Below are 18,008 nucleotides of genomic sequence, written 5' to 3'. Positions count from 1 at the left end.
CTACAAGCTTTACTAAAGTGCTAATTGCCTGACCTCTTTCATGTTCCTTTTACTTTTTTCTTGTCTTCTTGTGGGGGTGGGGTCAGGGACACAGATGGAAATGAGCATGTTTTCTGCCTTTCTTCTTCTTTTTTTGTTAGCCTGAATGTTACATGCTTGTCTATCCTTAACATGTATCACTGAATTATCAAGTACTACTGTTATTTTGTACTTTCACCTCTTTCCTATTAAATGCAAGGACCCCAGACTATTTAACACCATTTATTCCAAACCAATTTATATGCCATTAGGTGTTTTTCAAAATTTTGTATCTATTTTTAACTCAACAGATTATCACTCTATACAAATAATGTACATTTATATTTACCCACACATTTACCATTTTCATTGCTCTTTATTCCTTTCTGTATCTTCAGTTTTCCAAAGAATGTCACTTTTATCCATCCTAAAAAACATCCTAAGTATTGCCTTTAGTGAACATCTGGTAATGTAATCTCTCAGTTTTTCCTTATCTGAAAATGTCTTATTTTTGATGAGTATGGAATTCTTGTTTGACAGTTATTTTCTTTCAACACCTTTTCTTTCAACACCAATAAAGACCCTTTATTTTGTCTGTTTTCCTCTGTCATATTTCTGAAAAATGAGCTATGAGTCTTGACTATAAGTTTGAAGGTAATCTTTTCCCTCTTGTTCGCTTTTACAACTTTTCAACCTTAGTTTTCAGAAGTTTTACTATGATGTGCCCAGTGGCTATGATGTGGCTTTTGTTTTACAGTTCAGTTTCACAAACCTCGGATGGCTTTATTGCTTTGGTTTCAAAGTTCTCAGCCACACTCCTCTCAAACACTGCTTCTGTGCCATTCTCTCTTCTCCTAAAACTACAATTACATATATTAGACTTTCTCATGGTTTTCTTCTCATTTTTCACGGTTTTTCTATCCCTCTGCTTTTCCATGCTATTTTCTTCTAAGCTACCTTCTAAGTTCACAAATTCTCTCTTCAAATGCTCCTGTAAATCTTCTGGTAAACGTGTTAATTCCAGTTAAGGAATTTTTTAATTTTTCTTTTACAGTTCCCATTTCTCTGCCATATTTCTCTAACTTGTCCTTTTTTCACCTTCTACATACTAAACATAGCTCTTAGAAAATCTAGGTATGAGAATTCTAATACCTAGAGTCCCTGTGGAGTTGTTCTTGTTTTGTTGTTTATTGTTTTCTTCAGATTTTTGTTACTGTCATCTTATCTTCTTGTGATTTGGGTTATTTTCTAGTGGGTGCCAGACACTATAGTTACGAGATACATAGCTTTCAGAAATTACATAAGGTCTAAAATGATGTTACCCTCTTCCAGAAAGGATATGCATCAGCTTTTCCCAGGGACCTACTACTACTAACAATCCAATATCGTGTGTTAAAACAATTTAATGCTGACATGCACTGTCTGTGAGAACCTGGGAAATTCTGGTTCACTTTTACTCCCAGAATTCACACCCATCAGCATTCCTCTCCACCAAGCAAAGACTGGGGATGAGGAGTCCACATAGATAGGTTATAGACTCCAACTTCTGTCCCCCAAAGTTTGGTCTTCTCCAGATTCAGAAAACATACCAAATGAACGGTTTCTAAAACCCAGACTTATATCCTTGATTATCTGCCCTCGATCTTCCTGGGACTCTGATGAGTTCAGCAAATACTTCTTCGTCTTGTGTCCTATTTCACTGGAATTGTTCTGAAATACTAACTACAAATTTACTAGCTGATCTGAATTACCCTGGTAGCTCTTAAAACAGAAGCCCACGGCATTTTTAAAGTTGTTGCTTGTCTTTTAATCTAAACAGATCCAGAAATAACATAACTTCAAATAGTATGGGGTAAAAATACATCAAAATGAGGGTCTGAGGAAGAGAAATAAGGTACATATCACAAAAAGTCTATCTATAGGCCTGGCCCTATGTTGGCTCTTCCTACTTATCTGCCATTTCCTAACTCTACCTTTTTACATAGTCACAGATTCTAATAAACTTCACCTGTCCCTGCCCTCCACCCCTGAACAGAAACAAGACTCTCCACATCCCATCTCCCCTCATTTTGTTTAGTTTGGGTATTTTTTTAGTACAACAGAAAATAGGCTTTCATTTTCAAATTCAACTCACTAAAACATTTATTCAAGGTCTGTTATGTAGTAGAGTAAAAGAGATGTTAGGGATTTAATAAAAAAAAAAAAAAGAAGAAGAAAAGGAGGAGGAGGAGGAGGAGGAGAAGGAAGAGAAACTCTCCCTGCTCTCATGAAATCTGTGAAGATGCTGTTACTCTATTTGTTACCTTGACTGTTTCTTAAAATAAGCGGCCTTGACATCTCTTTTCTCTCTCAGTAATAGCTGTGCTCTACATATCCTTTTCCAAGGAAACTCATGTACTGGACACACATACGGAAAAGAACGTCTAGAAAAATACATTATAAACAGAGATAATTTAGTGCTTCAAATAAGTGATATTTAGTTGGTTTTGATTTGTGTTCTTTGTCAAACTGCTTGGCATACACTTTGTGACATACACTTACAAGATCCTTTTTGACACATCGTATTCCTTCACTTATTAAACTTTTATTGCCAGAACCACAGTGTTAAGATTAAATAGACTTCTACCACAACTAAGTAATCCTCACAATTATTATCTAAATAAAAAATGTTTTAAAACCGGTCACAAGCAATGTAATAAATCTGCAAAACAAAATTTTCCTAACCTAAAAAAATGAAACAATCTCTACTGCCCAAGAATCAACAAACTGGAGCTCAAGTGTGTTGAAAGTGCATACCACTGGGATTCTAACACAATTGAAACTGTCAAGGTCATCCTTCTCAAAATGCTGTTAAGTAGAGAATAAAAAAAAAATTAATCATAGCAGCTGCTTTGTCTACTGCAACCAATTTCCAAGTTAATATCGTTTGCCTTGCATTAAAATTCATTCCATGTTGATTTATCATGCTAGTTCTGCAGCTTCATTCAATTAAAACAATGTCACAACACAGTCAAAGAAAATCATTTCAAACGGCCTGAGTTAACTGCAACTTTAAAGGCCAAAAAAGGAGAGGAAGAGGAAGAGGGAGGAGGAAGAAGAGGGAGGAGGAGGAGGGGGAGGAGGAGGAGGAGGAGGAGGAGGAGGAGGAGGAGGAGGAGGAGGAGGGAAAGACAAATGAACAATCATTAACCCCACTGTTAAAGTACAGACCTTCTCTGTGGCTCAACACTTCTATTTCTGCCAAGTGGCATGTTAATTTCTAAAGAAGAGGTTAACAACAATGTCTAACTAATGCATGTTAGTGGCATGTTAATTTCTAAAGAAGAGGTTAACAACAATGTCTAACTAATGCTCTTAATTGCTGCTCATATTTTAAATAGAATTGATGTTTTTCACAAAAACAAAATACAAAGTAATATGGCAAATCTTTCCATTAACTTTTTAAGAAATCTATAATTAAAGATAAAACCTTCAGACATTCTATCAAAACAAATAGTAAAACATGGCTTTCCAAAAGTATTTCAGTGAAACACTTGTAAGAAATGTTAAAAAGCAATTTCTGCTTAAAATTTTGTAAAAATAATTTTAAAAAGAACATGTGCTTCTTTGGATTGTTTTTTTGTACAACAGATTGATAATCTTTTTAAACACTGTTTCTGGTATTTCTGAAGTGATTTTATAGTCAGACACTGACTTATCTTATTTATTAATCTTATCTTAAGATTAATTAATTAATAATAATTAATTAATAAATCTAAGATTTATTAATCTTATCTTAATCTTATTTCATATGTGACATAGTTCACATGAAACACACACACATGCATATTTGTTGAAGTCCTTCTTTTAGCAAATAACAAAAGATATACTAACTCTAACATAGTCAAAACTAGTGAGCCTATATAGTGCAAGTACATTAAGATGGAAGTAGTCATGGTTATTTAGCAGTACAACTGGTTTTATTTTAAAATACTAGAAGAGGGGCATCTGGGTGGCTCAGTCAGTTAAACATCCAACTCTTTGATTTCAGCTCCAATCACCATCTCAGGGTTTTAAGACTGAGCCACATGTTGGACTCTGAGGTGGGCATGGAGCATGTTTGGGATTCTTTCCCTCTACCACGTCCCCAACAATGCACACTCCCCCTGCTTAAAAAATATATAATTAAAATAGGATAGAATAAAATAAAATACAATAATAATTTGTTTGATTTATTGTTTTACTGATCAGCTCTAGAGTTATGGCAGTTAAGGAGAAAATATTAATACAGATTAAATATAGAAGTTTGCTGTGTCTACATTCACTGTGAATAGCACAATGTTCTTCCATATTCCAAAACCATTATCCAATACAGCAAAGAAGTTGCCCTTGTCATTTACGAACAAATGAAGTTTCAACACGTTTTTGATTTTCACGTTCATCTACGACTCATTAATGCAAATGCAGAAACCAACCAATATTCATGTCAGAACTGTATACTCATTCATCAATTCGAATCATGGGTTTGCCCAGAGATAACAGAAGTTCAGCAAAAATCATGAAAGCATTCTGTAAAACACATATCCACACACCCCAAAAACAAAAAATAGATTGAATATATCAAAATGTCTTGTGTTTTGGGGGGAGATAATGTCTTATCCCTTTTCTGTCTCCATATTAATTCTAGATAAGCAGCCAATAAGTCTCCTTATGCTGCATAACTATTACCTGAACTATTTTGTAAAAACTTCCATATATTAGGCCTTTATAAACATCTGCTAGTAGCACAATGCTATTCAAGAAAAGGCATTTACACCAGAAAATTTAAGTGTGTGTGTGAAACCACCAAACATGAAATTTGTAGCATATAAATCTGTATAATCTAAATTATACAAAACATGAAACAAAACATGAAATTTGTAGCATATGAATCTGTATAATCTAAATTATAGGAAATCTCCATCCTTTGAGTATAGATAAATTGGGAAAGAAGCTGAAACCACTCAAAACAAAAACAGGGGAATAAGATGATTTTTTTTTCTAGAAGCTAAATAACAAGTGCTTCAGAAAACAAACATTACTTAACCAATTAAAATAAAAATATGAAGGCAATGAAAGTCAACAAGAGTTTTATGACACAAGTAGATGACACAAGCATTTATGATACAACTTTTAACAGTGTAAAGTTCCAACTCTTATACACAAGGCCCCTTAAAAGGTCTCTAACTACTTTTGAAACTTTTGTTTTTGCTGTTATCCTTATGTTTAGACACATAATTCATCGTTCTATAAAAAAAATGTACTTTTTTCTTTAATGGCAGGTACTTTCAAGTTTTCTTTAACACCTTTCCTTCTCCTTCTTTCCCTCAAAATACGTCAAATCCTCCTCAACACACAATACTGAACTCAAGTGTTCCTCCTCCTGTGATTTTCTGTATTCTCTGATTCCCAGAGACATTTGTTTTCCCCTCCACAGTGAGGATTTCAGAGCACTATGTACCCATCTGCTTCATAGCTCTTATCACATGATACGCCATAATGGAATGTCTCTTGCAGATCATTCCATAAGCCAGAAACCAGTATCTCATCCTCTTTATTATTTTTTTATCCACTGTGCCTCACACAATATAAAGCACATTGAAGAAGCTAGTATTTATTCAGACTGTTGGATGATACAATTTAAAAGCATTCACAGAAATCGTGTAGTGATTTTTTTCATTCTCATGGTAAAAAACTAAATCACTCAGTCATATGCAGCAAAGAACTCTCAAACATTTGAGAAATTTCTCAAATGATAAGCCTGATAACACTGATCTCAGGGTAAATTCCAAATGACAAAATCAATGATGCCATAGAAACAAAATGTTATTTCCACTTTCCATTTCAATATGGAAGTATCATGAGTGCAATGACTATGTCATTCAACATTTCTTAAGTGTTGAGTACACTGAAGTATGTTTTACTATGAGTGCTCCAATATGAATGAGCTTCTATGCTTAGAACTCTGCATGCAATAAGTCACTTAATCCTCATAACCTTGCTGAAAAGACAGTTATCATTAATCTTTAATACAGAAGAAGTTACAAAAGTAGCCCCAATCCTAGAATACCTCGACTGAAGACAGAGTTTGGACACTTAGTCTTAAGTATAGTATAATGCCTCTCTTCTGAAGACTTTAATCTACAAATCCTAAACACACCAGAAACTCACCTTTAGTTTCTGATTCCTGTTTAATCATTCAAAATGTTTGGTAAAAAGTTTTAAAAAAAACTCTCTTCAGATTCAAGTTTACTTTCAGAGTCCAATTGAGTTTTTATAATTTCTTCTCCACTTAGAGCTCAAAACTTATCATTACTCTATTATTATTACATAACCACACCTTGCTATTTTCGTGTGTCTTTTACTGATTGGGATCATTCCTTAACAATCATCATATACATCCTCTTTACCATAAATGATACTTTTATATGAGTGAAAACCTTTATGTGATTATCACTTCATCCACATATCTCCATGAAAAATGTGTAACTTCAAAAAAGAGAAAGAGAAGAATATGATTATTTGAGTCAAAACTGAGCTTACAAGTGTCACTTCAAACTCTGAAAATAAATCTAGGAGATTAAATGTCTCGTTCTGACCTCAGATTTCAGATTACAGATACTATCTAAGGCTCTTTAAAACTGATTTAAATTTTGCTGCATAAACATTATTAACCTCATATACTATTTCGAAATTACTAATTCAGCTCTTATTAAAGTGAGCTGCTTTTTCTGGCACAAATTTTAGTCACACGTGATAACCGTCTTTTACACCACCCTATTTCAATGTTCCTACACTGTTAAGAGCAGCAAAGCTTACAAACACTTTTGATCATTTCTTCTGTTAGTACAGTGTGTTTTTCATCTGTTACTCCTGATTCCTCTACAATATTAAATTATAAAATCTTGCCCTGTAGTCTCTACTTTAAATGAATAGCACCACTAAGCAAAGTCCTCTCTCATTCTTAGCCTCCACATATAAGAAACTAAGATATCTTAAAGTTTTCATTATTTAATCTGTCCCCTAGTCTTTACTTCAATTTCACTGCCTTAGTTCTCTTAGTCCTTGATACTCTACTACAGGATTACGCCTCTAACAGTATTGTGAGGGCAGGGATTACATTTTTCATATTCTTGTGTCTGGTGCCTAGAACAGGCCACACACATTTCTGAAATAAAAGATTGATGCCAAAATTTTACTGGTTTATACTCAGATATCCTCACCTTCATGTTTCTAATTACTTTTCAAATTTTGGTTTTCTTTCATCTTAATCTGTTAAAATTGCAAACTTATACTGCTTTCATACAACTTATTAAAAAAAAAAGGTAAAAGCTAATCAAAACAACCACTGCTTCTAACCCCAAAGAATACAATACAGATACATTTCTTTAAAGCTTAATTAATTCCTTACAAAATAAGAAAGAAAAAATTATCCTACCAATAATGAAAAATGGAGATGGCTAAGTTCATGCTAGATAGGTTGCTTACCCGATGATATTGTTTTTGGACTTGGAAAAAACAGTTTTCTATAGCAGGTCAAAACCAGATTTCAGGATGTAACTAATTTATTTACTATTTGTTTTAAAGGGTTGAATTTACTAAGACACATAATGCTTTCCTTATGAAATAATTAAGTGAATTTAGTTCCAAGGCTAGTTTTTGAAATGTGTAATTGCAATGTTTTTCAAGTTAAGGCAGGTTCCATCAAAAACTAAAGTAGTTCTCCACTCAAATTCAAACCAAAAGTAAGTATAATTGATGAATTCATTTACTCATAAAATAAATTTAGGTCATCTACTGTAAACAAGAACTAAGATAGGTAGGTAGTCAAGCTCAAGTGTTATAACCTTCAACTACCCCACAACCCATTCTGTTTGCCAGTTTGGGAGGGAAGACGGTTAGGATTAGGAAGACTGCTTTACTCACTTCCATGCCATAATGCTATCTCAAGATGGGCCAACACAGATCAACATCTCAAACTTTCATTTAATATTTAACAGAAATACCTTGATATTTCTGAAATATGAATAGCCCTGAGAATTAGGTTTCTCTCTAATTTTTGTATTATATTCCTTTGGTTATCTCAGAGACAATCTTAAGAGAGATATAGAGGTTAGATATCAGTGATTAGGTATCCAACTCATTGATAAGCCTCTTACAACAATAATTTTAACAGATCAGATCTTAACAAACTTTTTGGATAAAAAAAAATCTTGTACGCAAAACTTTCTATCTCAGGTGGGCCTGGAAAACATTTGCTTACAAGTAATACTCCCCTAAAACTAAAGACCATTTTCTAATCTGTTCTTCTGAATACTAGTTCTTTTTAAATGTTAAAATATATTACTTAAAGCTTTAGCATTTTAAGACCTTGAGAAGGCTTATAATTTTTAAAATTGTTAAACTTTGAGAAAAACCACAGCTAAACAAAATTTATTATTTTCAGAATGTCTTGAATTCCTTTTTGGTATAAGTTCTATTGACATCCTAAGAAATTTAGTATAGCTCAGACCATAAAAACCCTATTAAATATGTGATACAAAGCAGGCCTTCATATGCCCTTACAGAGTGAAATAAAAAGGAAACTTCCAAACTAAAACCACAAAGACAAAAGTCATGAAACTGACCTCACTAAATTATCAGTTTAAAGTTCAAAGTCAGGGATCCCTGGGTTGCTCAAGCAGTTTAGCGCCTGCCTTTGACCCAGGGCGTGATCCTGGAGACCCGGGATCAAGTCCCACATCAGGCTCCCTGCATGGAGCCTGCTTCTGCTTCTCCCTCTGCCTCTCTCCCTCTCTCTCCCCCTCTCTCTCCCCCTCTCTCTCATGAATAAATAAATAGAATCTTTTAAAAAAATTAATTAAAAAATAAAGTTCAAAGTCAACCATAACAGTTTCTCTACCTAAAACTTAAAGATATGCTCAATATTATCAAATGCTACTGTTAAAAACTCCCAACAGATTAACATATAATCTGAAACACTCTACAATTCAATTTAACAAAAAATATACCAACCGTCCTTAAAAAAAAAAATCAATAATCTATCTTTAGTAGTTTTATGTGTAAACAATTAGATATGTAGATCTTACTTTTAATGTATTGTATTTTCACTTATAATTAAGATCATATGTAGGCAAAAATTAAGCCTTAACCTAGATAATGAAAAGGAGATTTTGTAGATTATTAAATTCTGATTTCATGTCTGTCCATTTGTTTCTATGAACAAAGGCAAAAGTAGTTTATATATATGAGGACTCTTGAAGACTTCTGATTAATTCTTTCAACACAATAAGGAAGCCACAAAAGTCAAAGGAGCAAAGGCCTAATAAAAGTAACTGCACTGACCCCTTTTTCCTCATAACCCATCCCAAACAAATGCTAGCTCAACAGCCAATTTGCAGGAGACAACCTTGAGAAATAAGTAAAAAAAAAAAAAAAAAAAAAAAAAAAAAAATCAACAATTTTATACTATATACTCAACTAGAAGCTATGATTAGCCAAATTCAGGAAAAATAGATTGAAAGGGAACTTAAAATTAAAACTCTTACTCTACCATTAACATAGATTATTATTATTATGAGACTGCAGGAAGTGACAAGTAATTATTATAAATCTGTTTTATTAAAGTGGCCAGGCTGGGATCCTTTTTGGCAAAAATATTTGAAAATGCATTTCTCCATCTTATAAATCTTTGACAACTGTCTTCATGATAGCTTACACCCAAGACATTACCTTTCAAGGCTACAATCATTCAAAATTAAAATTCATTTTAAAAACATCAAAAAATGGATCCCTGGGTGGCGCAGTGGTTTAGCGCCTGCCTTTGGCCCAGGGCACGATCCTGGAGACCTGGGATCGAATCCCACGTCGGGCTCCCGGTGCATGGAGCCTGCTTCTCCCTCTGCCTATGTCTCTGCATCTTTCTCTCTCTCTCTGTTTGTGACTATCATAAATAAATAAAAAATTAAAAAAAAAAACATCAAAAAATCAGAGTTATCTTCATATTAAGTATCTGGAGAAAGTCTCACTGCAATTTTATATCACAACCCAAGTAAAGAGTTAAACAATCTAATCTAATCTGTTCATGTTTGTACTACACGACTAATACCCGTAACAGCTAGACCTTGACAGTATTTGGAACTTATCTACCACTCAGGCAGATCCTATAAAAGAATTTCTGACAACTCAAAATTGATTAACTAGGCATATTTAGTGACAGAATTATTACTGACTCATTGAAACTTAACTCCTATTTACATCAGAGTTAACTTTATTCACATAGTGCTTTATAAGATCTCCATGAATTCAAACAAGTCCTTACTAACTCGACCAACCAAATTACCAGTTTGATGGCCTATGTGTAACTTTAATTGTCTTCATGCCTGTCACTTTATGCATGTATGATAAACTTACATAGTCTTAAATGATTTGATGTAATCTACTTTATCTTTCATTAAAGACTATGACTCCTTCAAAAGGAATTTTTTTTTCATGTTCAGACTGAGTGCACTATCAGATGCCATATGTTTGTTATCTTTATTCTTCCAAACAATTTTATGAGGTGGGTCTTAGAATTTAACCGGCAAGGAAACATACTCTAAAAATTTAACAATCTGCTTAAAGCCAATGTGATAGTCTGGATTATTTTTCAGCAAGTATTTATTCCAGTCTCCTTCTTACTGTGAACTGAGTGACATAATGCACTTTCTTAATTTCATTGCTTCTGACATTTGGCGTAGGACAATCAGTTGTTGTGGAGGGGCTGCCCTGTTCATTTTAACATGTTTAGCAACATCCCTGGCATTCACCTAGTAGATGCCACTAGTCCCCCTACCCCTTGTAGCTTTGCCAACCCAGTATCTCTCCAGATACTACCAAATGTCTGAGAGGGGCAAAATCATCCACAATTGACAATCACTGGGCCAACAGAATGTTAGCAGATGAGAAGAGAGGCCTTACGTGTGCTTAAGCAATTTGGTTTCACTCTGATATTCCAGTGACCTACCATGAGAAGAGCATGCTCCTAGTTGCTGCTGCTGCCCCTTTGGACTGAGCCTTGCAAAAACACAAAGATCTAAACCCACCTGCAGCTGGCCTAGGTCAAGTGAAGCTAAGCCCCATCAGCAGAATCTCAGCCACAATACAGTGAAGGCTAAAGAGCACAAAAACCAATGTTTGTTACTTTAAGCCAGTACGTTTTAGAGTAACTTATTATGGAGTATTAAGACAGTTGTTGACAAATACACCAATATGGGAGTAAAGCCAAGATTCAAAACTAAGGCCTGCCTGGCTCAAAAGCCCACTATTATTCAAGTATGTCCAAGAGTTTTCTCAACGGAATTAATATCTCAACCTCTACGACGTGCTTGGACACAGCAGAGATGCAATAAAGTCTGCTTTATTAATAAATATAAATACTAAATATCAATTTTGAAGAATTTTTCAGTTCATTTTCAATTCCCTTCCCATTTAAACATCATTAAGCCACTGATTAAAAAAATACTGTGAAGGACATTATACCACACTACTTCATTTCTCAAATACTAAAACTTTCTTCTCTTGTAAGTCCCAGAGCTATACACAACCAAGTTCAAAACAGTATCTCCAAATTAATACTTCTATAAAATAAGTTATGTGCAAATGCAAAGAACAAAGTAAAATAAAAGTTTAGCAGTATTTGAAAAAGTGAAGCTTTCACACAGATATGTACAACAAATATTTATACCATATACAATGGTAAATGTAATGGTAAACACTACATACTATTCTAGGCAGTGAGAATACAAAGAGACACAAAATCCCCATCCTCATGGACCCTGCGTTCTAGTTAACACTTATACAGTGTTATGGCATTTTTCAAGTGCTTTACGTGTATTAACTCACTTTTAACTCCTCATATACCTGTGAGAGACTATTTCCTTAGAAATGTAAGAAAATGGAGAACCATAAATGACCAGTAATTTGCCCAAAGTCACAAAATAAATTGGTAGAGCCAGGCAGAGGTCTGGGTTGAGTCCACACTTTTGACTACTATGTCACATGCCCCTTCAAAGCTCTAATAATAAAGAAAGCAGGGGCACCTGGGTGCCACAGTCAGTTGAGCTCTTGGTTTCAGCTAAGGTAGTAATCTCAGGGTCGTGAGATCCAGCCCTGCATCAGACTCCATGCTCAGTGCAAGCTGCTTCAGATCTTCTCTCCCTCTCCCCACCACTCATGCATACATATGTCTCTAAAATAAATATTAAATAATAAAAGCAGTTTTGAGTTAAATAGAATGAATTCACTCACAAAATCAAACCTACATGCAAATGGGGAAGGTGGAAGAGAAGCATATGAAATGATTTCTAAGATACAGTAAGTGAAGAAAAGCAAGAATGCATCTTTGTTTCACTGTGCCCATTAACTAATTAATAATTCTGAAATAAATCTTTTCCCATACTGCCAAAATCTGACAGACCCCTATGTTTTACTTTAATAGTATTTCATTTTTTCAAAAGGTGATGACATAAATATCCTAATATAGACCACAAAACAGTTACTACTCATTTGGTATAATTAATAACCACAAAGAAAAAATCTTAAATTCTCATAACACACTTTATTAACTTCTTTCTTCTTTTTTGAGAGAGAGAGCGCGCGCACATACACATGTACACACACTGGGGGAGTAGGGGCAGAGGAAGACAGAGAGAGAGATATCTTAAGCAGACAAGGACAGAGGCAAGGCTCAATCTCAGGACTCTGAGATCATGACTTGAGCCAAAATTAAGAGTCGGACATTTAACCAACTAACCCACCCAGACACCCTAATTAACTTAATTCTTCTAACAGAATTCTTGTATAAAATATAACAAATTCCTGTAACAGAGTTAAAATTAAGGTATTAAAAAAAATTATCTGGAGAACCAGAATGGTTTTAAATCCCTATCACTCCTCTTATGAATTATAACTAAATTTCTCATTTAAAAAGCTTTGTTAAAATCGATATTGTTGGGTACCAAAAGTCACCCGCAACTCATCCACCAACCTGCCGATTTGGTATGCCCACACACTGACAATTGACTTCAAACTCAACACCTCTACATCAGAACTGCGGAATCCCCACCTTCCCAATGGGCTCCTGCCTTAGTCTTTTCTAGCTCAGCAACTAGGGATTCTGTTATTCAATGGATTAAAAACTTTGAGATATTCCTGGCCTTACCTCACACTCCATAACCAATATATCAGCAAATGCTACTGGCTCTAAATTAACAGTCTATGCAGGATCCAAGAATTTCTATGTCCTCTTGTTCAAGTTCCTCTTCTGCCCCCTAAGCTGGTGTCCCTGTTGTCACCATTGCTCACAGCAGCCAGAATGAATCTATTAAAAAACAACTGAGCCCATGTCACTCCTTGGCTCAAAATATCTGAGTGGCTTCCCATTTCACTCAGAACAGTATCTGATATCCCTACTGGGGCCCACAACCCCTACATGATCTTGTATCTTCCCACACCTCCCAAGATACTCATGCCTCAGTCATCGCATATGCTGTTCACTCTGCCTGGAATGTTCTCCCTTCACATAATTTTCATGCCTTCCTCCTCATCACTTCAGTCATGTCTCTGCATTCCTTCTCTCTTAAGAGATACTATTACCAAAAATACACAGTCATCATTTACATGCTTAGCCTACCTTAGTTTTTTCCATAGCACTGACTGCACCTAAAATAAATATTCATTTGTTTATTGCCAGTTTCTGCTACCACAATGTCTGCTCCCCAAAAGCAGAGGCATTGTTTAATTCAACACTATACCTGCCTCCTGGAACAATGCTTGGCAAAAGAACCACCTGTTAGCCCTGCTTATTCTGATGATAAGTAAGAGCAGTGCTCCTCAAAATTTAACATGCATCAGAATCACCTATACGCAAATGGGTTGGAAGGCAGATTGCTAGGTCTTGCCCCTAGAGCTTCTGATTCAACTGGTCTAGAGTAGGGCTTGAAACTAACTGACAAGTTAGTTCCCAGAGGGCATGGATACTACAGTCTGAGACCACATTTTGAGATCCAGTGACCTAGACAATGGTACACCACCAAACACCTGTCAGCAACAGGAGCTGACCATAGTAATGAAGCCCAACAGGTGGGAAAAAGACAGGAATACAGTGAAAATTTACCTCCTTCTGGACCCGCACTACAAAATCTATCCCTTCTGACTTAGAGGATTATATCAAACACGTCTTTGATTTAAAAAAAAAAAAAAGTGTTATTTATTTGAGAGAGGGGGAGAGAGAAAGCAAGCACACACGACTGGGGGGAAGGGTAGATGGAGAAGCAGGCTCCCCATGGGGCAAGGAACCCAACAAGGGGTTCAATCCCAGGACACGGGGATCAAAACCTGAGCCAAAGGCAGCTGCTTAACCAAATGAGCCACCCAGGTACCCCTCAAACATGTCTTTTAAATAATGCAATACAAATATCACCTTCCCTGAACAAGATTTTTTCCAACGGGGACCAGGCAGATCAAGGTTATATTCTCTAACAAGATCTGATGATCTTACATAATTCTGTGTTAATGGCTAGTGCTGAAACTTTATCCTTTAAAGAAGCAGATGACAAGGTTGATATCATTTAGGAGATAATGAAACACCAAACAGCAGTAGACACCAACTGGGACAACTGCCCAAATCATAATTTCTCATCTCTAGGAAATCACTCCAATCCTCAAGGGTGAGACCAAAGTAATCTCGTCTAGGTTATGTTAGTTAACCCCCCATCTTTAGTCATGGTAGATTGGTCCAAAACACATGTGCTCTCCTAAGAATCTAAGTTTGAAGATAGTCTGGGAGGCGCTGAAGCCAAATTATGTTAAAAGTAAAGGTCTCAAAGAGAAAGTCCAAATTCCTAGTGCTGAGGTTCTCAGAGCTGCTCTGGGCCCTCTCTTACATGAGGTTTTGTTCTCCAGCCATTTCTTTAACCCTTTTATACCACATTATCTTCCAATAAACTCTTTGCCTACATTATCCAGAATTGTTTATATGTGTGCAACCAAAAGTACTTTCAAGGTAAATGTACTAGCCTTAAAGAAAATGGTATTAGAAATGCAACTTGTTAAATGTCAATGTGTTTTTCCATTAATCCAACTTAAGGTATTTATTTTCCATCTTTAGATAAGTATACTGTCCACCGAATCAATGAACCTTAGAATATAAATATACGTTTGACCTTACAATACCAACTCCTTCTTGCAGAATAGTTTTGATTTCAGAATAATTCTCTGACCTAGCAAAATACCACCCATTTGACTTTATTTATTCAAAAGGTCCTGGAGCCAATTATGTGCAAATATTATGCATACTGGGAGTACATGGTAAACAACAATAACAAAAGGTTCTTAAGTACTTTGTTTTCTGATGCAAAGAAATAAAAAATAATAATTTTAAAAATACCAAATAGCAAGTGCTCCTCAGAAAAAAAAAGAGACTTAGTGTGACACAATGAGTAACCAGATTGTTTTAGATAAAATAGTGAGGGGAGGCTTCTGAGTGACATCTGAGCTAAAATCTTAATCACAAAAAAGAAGCCAGCCAGTATATAGCTAACATAAATGTACTTAGGCTGGGAATAGACCTGACTTGTTCTAATAGTCAATGTGACTACAGTGCTACAGCATATTGAGGAAGAGGGAAAATCACTTAAGATGAGGTCAGAGAGATAGAAAGAACTATATGACATAGGGCTTTGTAACAAACACAAAGAGTTTGGAGCTAATTATAAATTAAGCGGTATAGGACAAGGAGGCTACTTGAAACACGATGTTTATGAAGAATAGGCAAGAAACAAGAATGAAAAAGACAAAAGAAAAAAATTATGAACAGTGGTTATCATAAAAATTGTGGAACTGAAAGGAAGCTTAGCTGTCACATAGTTCAACTTCTCATTTTACTGAAAGGATGACATGGCCCAGGTTGTGCCTTTTCTGAGGTCAGATTAAAGATGAGTAGAGAATTGTATTTGGTGCCCTCTGCAACATTCAGGCCAAAGCTCTTTCTATAATTCTGGCCTCGATTTGAAATCTAAAACCAAGTCTTTAACATATGCATTTCCAAAAGTGACATCGCAGCAACTAAATGAAAACATAACTAAAAAATTTTTTTTAAATTGTCCACACCAAATTAATCACACCTTTAGTCCCTCACATGCCATTCTTTTCAAAGCTGCTGACAATGCTTAAGTATTTATCACCAGATACATCCCTTCCCAAAGTAGGTGAAGCAGAAAAAAAAATTGAATAAACAACAAAATATACTTACATCTGGATATTCTTTTACAGGCACATAAAGTTTCTCTTGTAACTGAACAATAGGTCCCACAGCATCAGGCAATTCTGCACTCCTTTTCTCTGTACTGCCATTTAATGTGTCATTGTACATGTCTTTCCGTACTCTGCTAATTTCTGTTAAAAGTAAAAATTTTAAATGTGTTAGACAAAAAAATATTCCGCCTAGTCAAGGAAAAAATATAAAAAGAAGGTAGGGGAGGGTTTCATTGATAAAGTGTTAAAACTCAAAGTGTAAAGAACTGTTAACCTATTCTATTATTCCCTGGATTAAGTCTATGTTTAACAGGACTATAGCCTTAATTAATTTCTACCAGAAATCAAATTTACATCAACCAAATAATATTTTTTTAAAAGATTTTTTTTTATTTGAGAGAATAAACTGGGGGAAAGGGGGCAGGCAGAGGGAGAAGAGTCCCAGACAGCCTCTGCCCTGAGCACAGAGCCCAATGGAGTCTGATCTCACAACCCTGAGATTGACCTGAGCTGACCAAAAGTCAGACATTTCTGACTGTGTCATCCAAGGGCCCCTATATTTTAAGTTTACTGCAGAGCCGAAGCTCTTACCCTCTATGATATATATACCTGTCATTTCACCTAATTTCTCCATGTTTAAATGAGGCCAGTCATTCCAATAAGAGCCTTAGTCAAATAAGAAGGCCTATCAGACAAAACTAATAACAAAGGCTCTTTTAAACTTCAGAACTAATCTGAATAAGATTTAAGCTGGTTTACTTCCTTAGCTATTTTAGATATCTTTGGAATATCCGAACAGATGTCCAATAGATACATAGATTTTTAAGTTCAGCAGAAGTCTGAGTCTGATATACAAATATGTTAGTCAAAGCTAAAGGAACAGAAGAGACGTCTTAGGACAGAAGGAAAGACTGAATGGATCCTAGAAAAAGCAACATTTAAGGAATAAAGCAAAGAAGATCCAAATCAAGAAGAAATGAAGGTGGATAACAAAAGCAGGGAAGAGAGAGGTGTCAAAGAAGCTTAAGAATGACAGACCCAAGAGCAGGGTAATCAACAATGTCAAATACCACAGAAGTATGGTAAAGTAAAGAGCAAAAGAGAGGTACCTTGGAGTTGACCCCTAAGCCTCTGGGGATCAGAGAAGTTTCAAGGAAAAGATGGTTAATAGAGACCAAACTACATCAGGTCAATGAATGAAATATAAGAAAAGCAGAATTACCTAAAGTCAACGACCTTTTAAAAAATTATTAGGACAGTTCCCAGGTATAAATATACTTTTAAGAAAAAATACAAGAGAGAAATCCAGTGAATCAAGACTTGCACAAAAAAAAATGATTAATTTTCAAGAAATCTTTATTAAGCTTCCACAATGTGTTATGGGACAGCCCATTAGAACATACTATACTGTCTAATAAGGATTGTCGCTAACTAAATTAGCTGAATGTCTCTGCAACTGTCTCTCCATGCTACACATTACATCCTCCTTGGAAGAGGCTTGTATCCATTAATATTTAAAAGTAAAATGCCTTTTATTTTTAAAATTTGTTTTGTATGCCTTCCAAACATGGAATTTCAATCTACTGCTATTAAGGAACTATGAAATATGAATGCACACTTTAATTTTCTTAACTATTTATATAATCACTTTACTAAATAAAACCCAACACAGCAAAAAG

General features: G+C 35.1%; 1 protein-coding gene across 7 annotated transcripts in view; it reads right to left on the bottom strand.

Annotated features, from left to right (window-relative positions):
- The window catches only part of QKI (QKI, KH domain containing RNA binding), a 162,601-nt gene that overhangs the window by 106,756 nt on the left and 37,837 nt on the right, over positions 1-18,008 (bottom strand). For all 7 annotated transcript variants that reach the window (XR_008662520.1, XM_055310446.1, XM_055310448.1 and 4 more), the window contains exon 2: positions 16,328-16,470. Coding sequence is in view for 6 of the 7 variants with exons in the window: in XM_055310446.1 (XP_055166421.1) it covers positions 16,328-16,470 (143 nt within the window). In the remaining variant the exon portion in view is untranslated. The remainder of the gene's footprint in view (positions 1-16,327; positions 16,471-18,008) is intronic.

Source organism: Nyctereutes procyonoides, unplaced genomic scaffold (genome assembly GCF_905146905.1).
Source record: "Nyctereutes procyonoides isolate TBG_1078 unplaced genomic scaffold, NYPRO_anot_genome, whole genome shotgun sequence".
NCBI classification, from domain to species: Eukaryota; Metazoa; Chordata; class Mammalia; order Carnivora; family Canidae; genus Nyctereutes; species Nyctereutes procyonoides.
The sequence above is the reverse complement of the archived record's forward strand: the minus strand, read 5'-3'. Positions and strand labels throughout refer to the sequence as shown.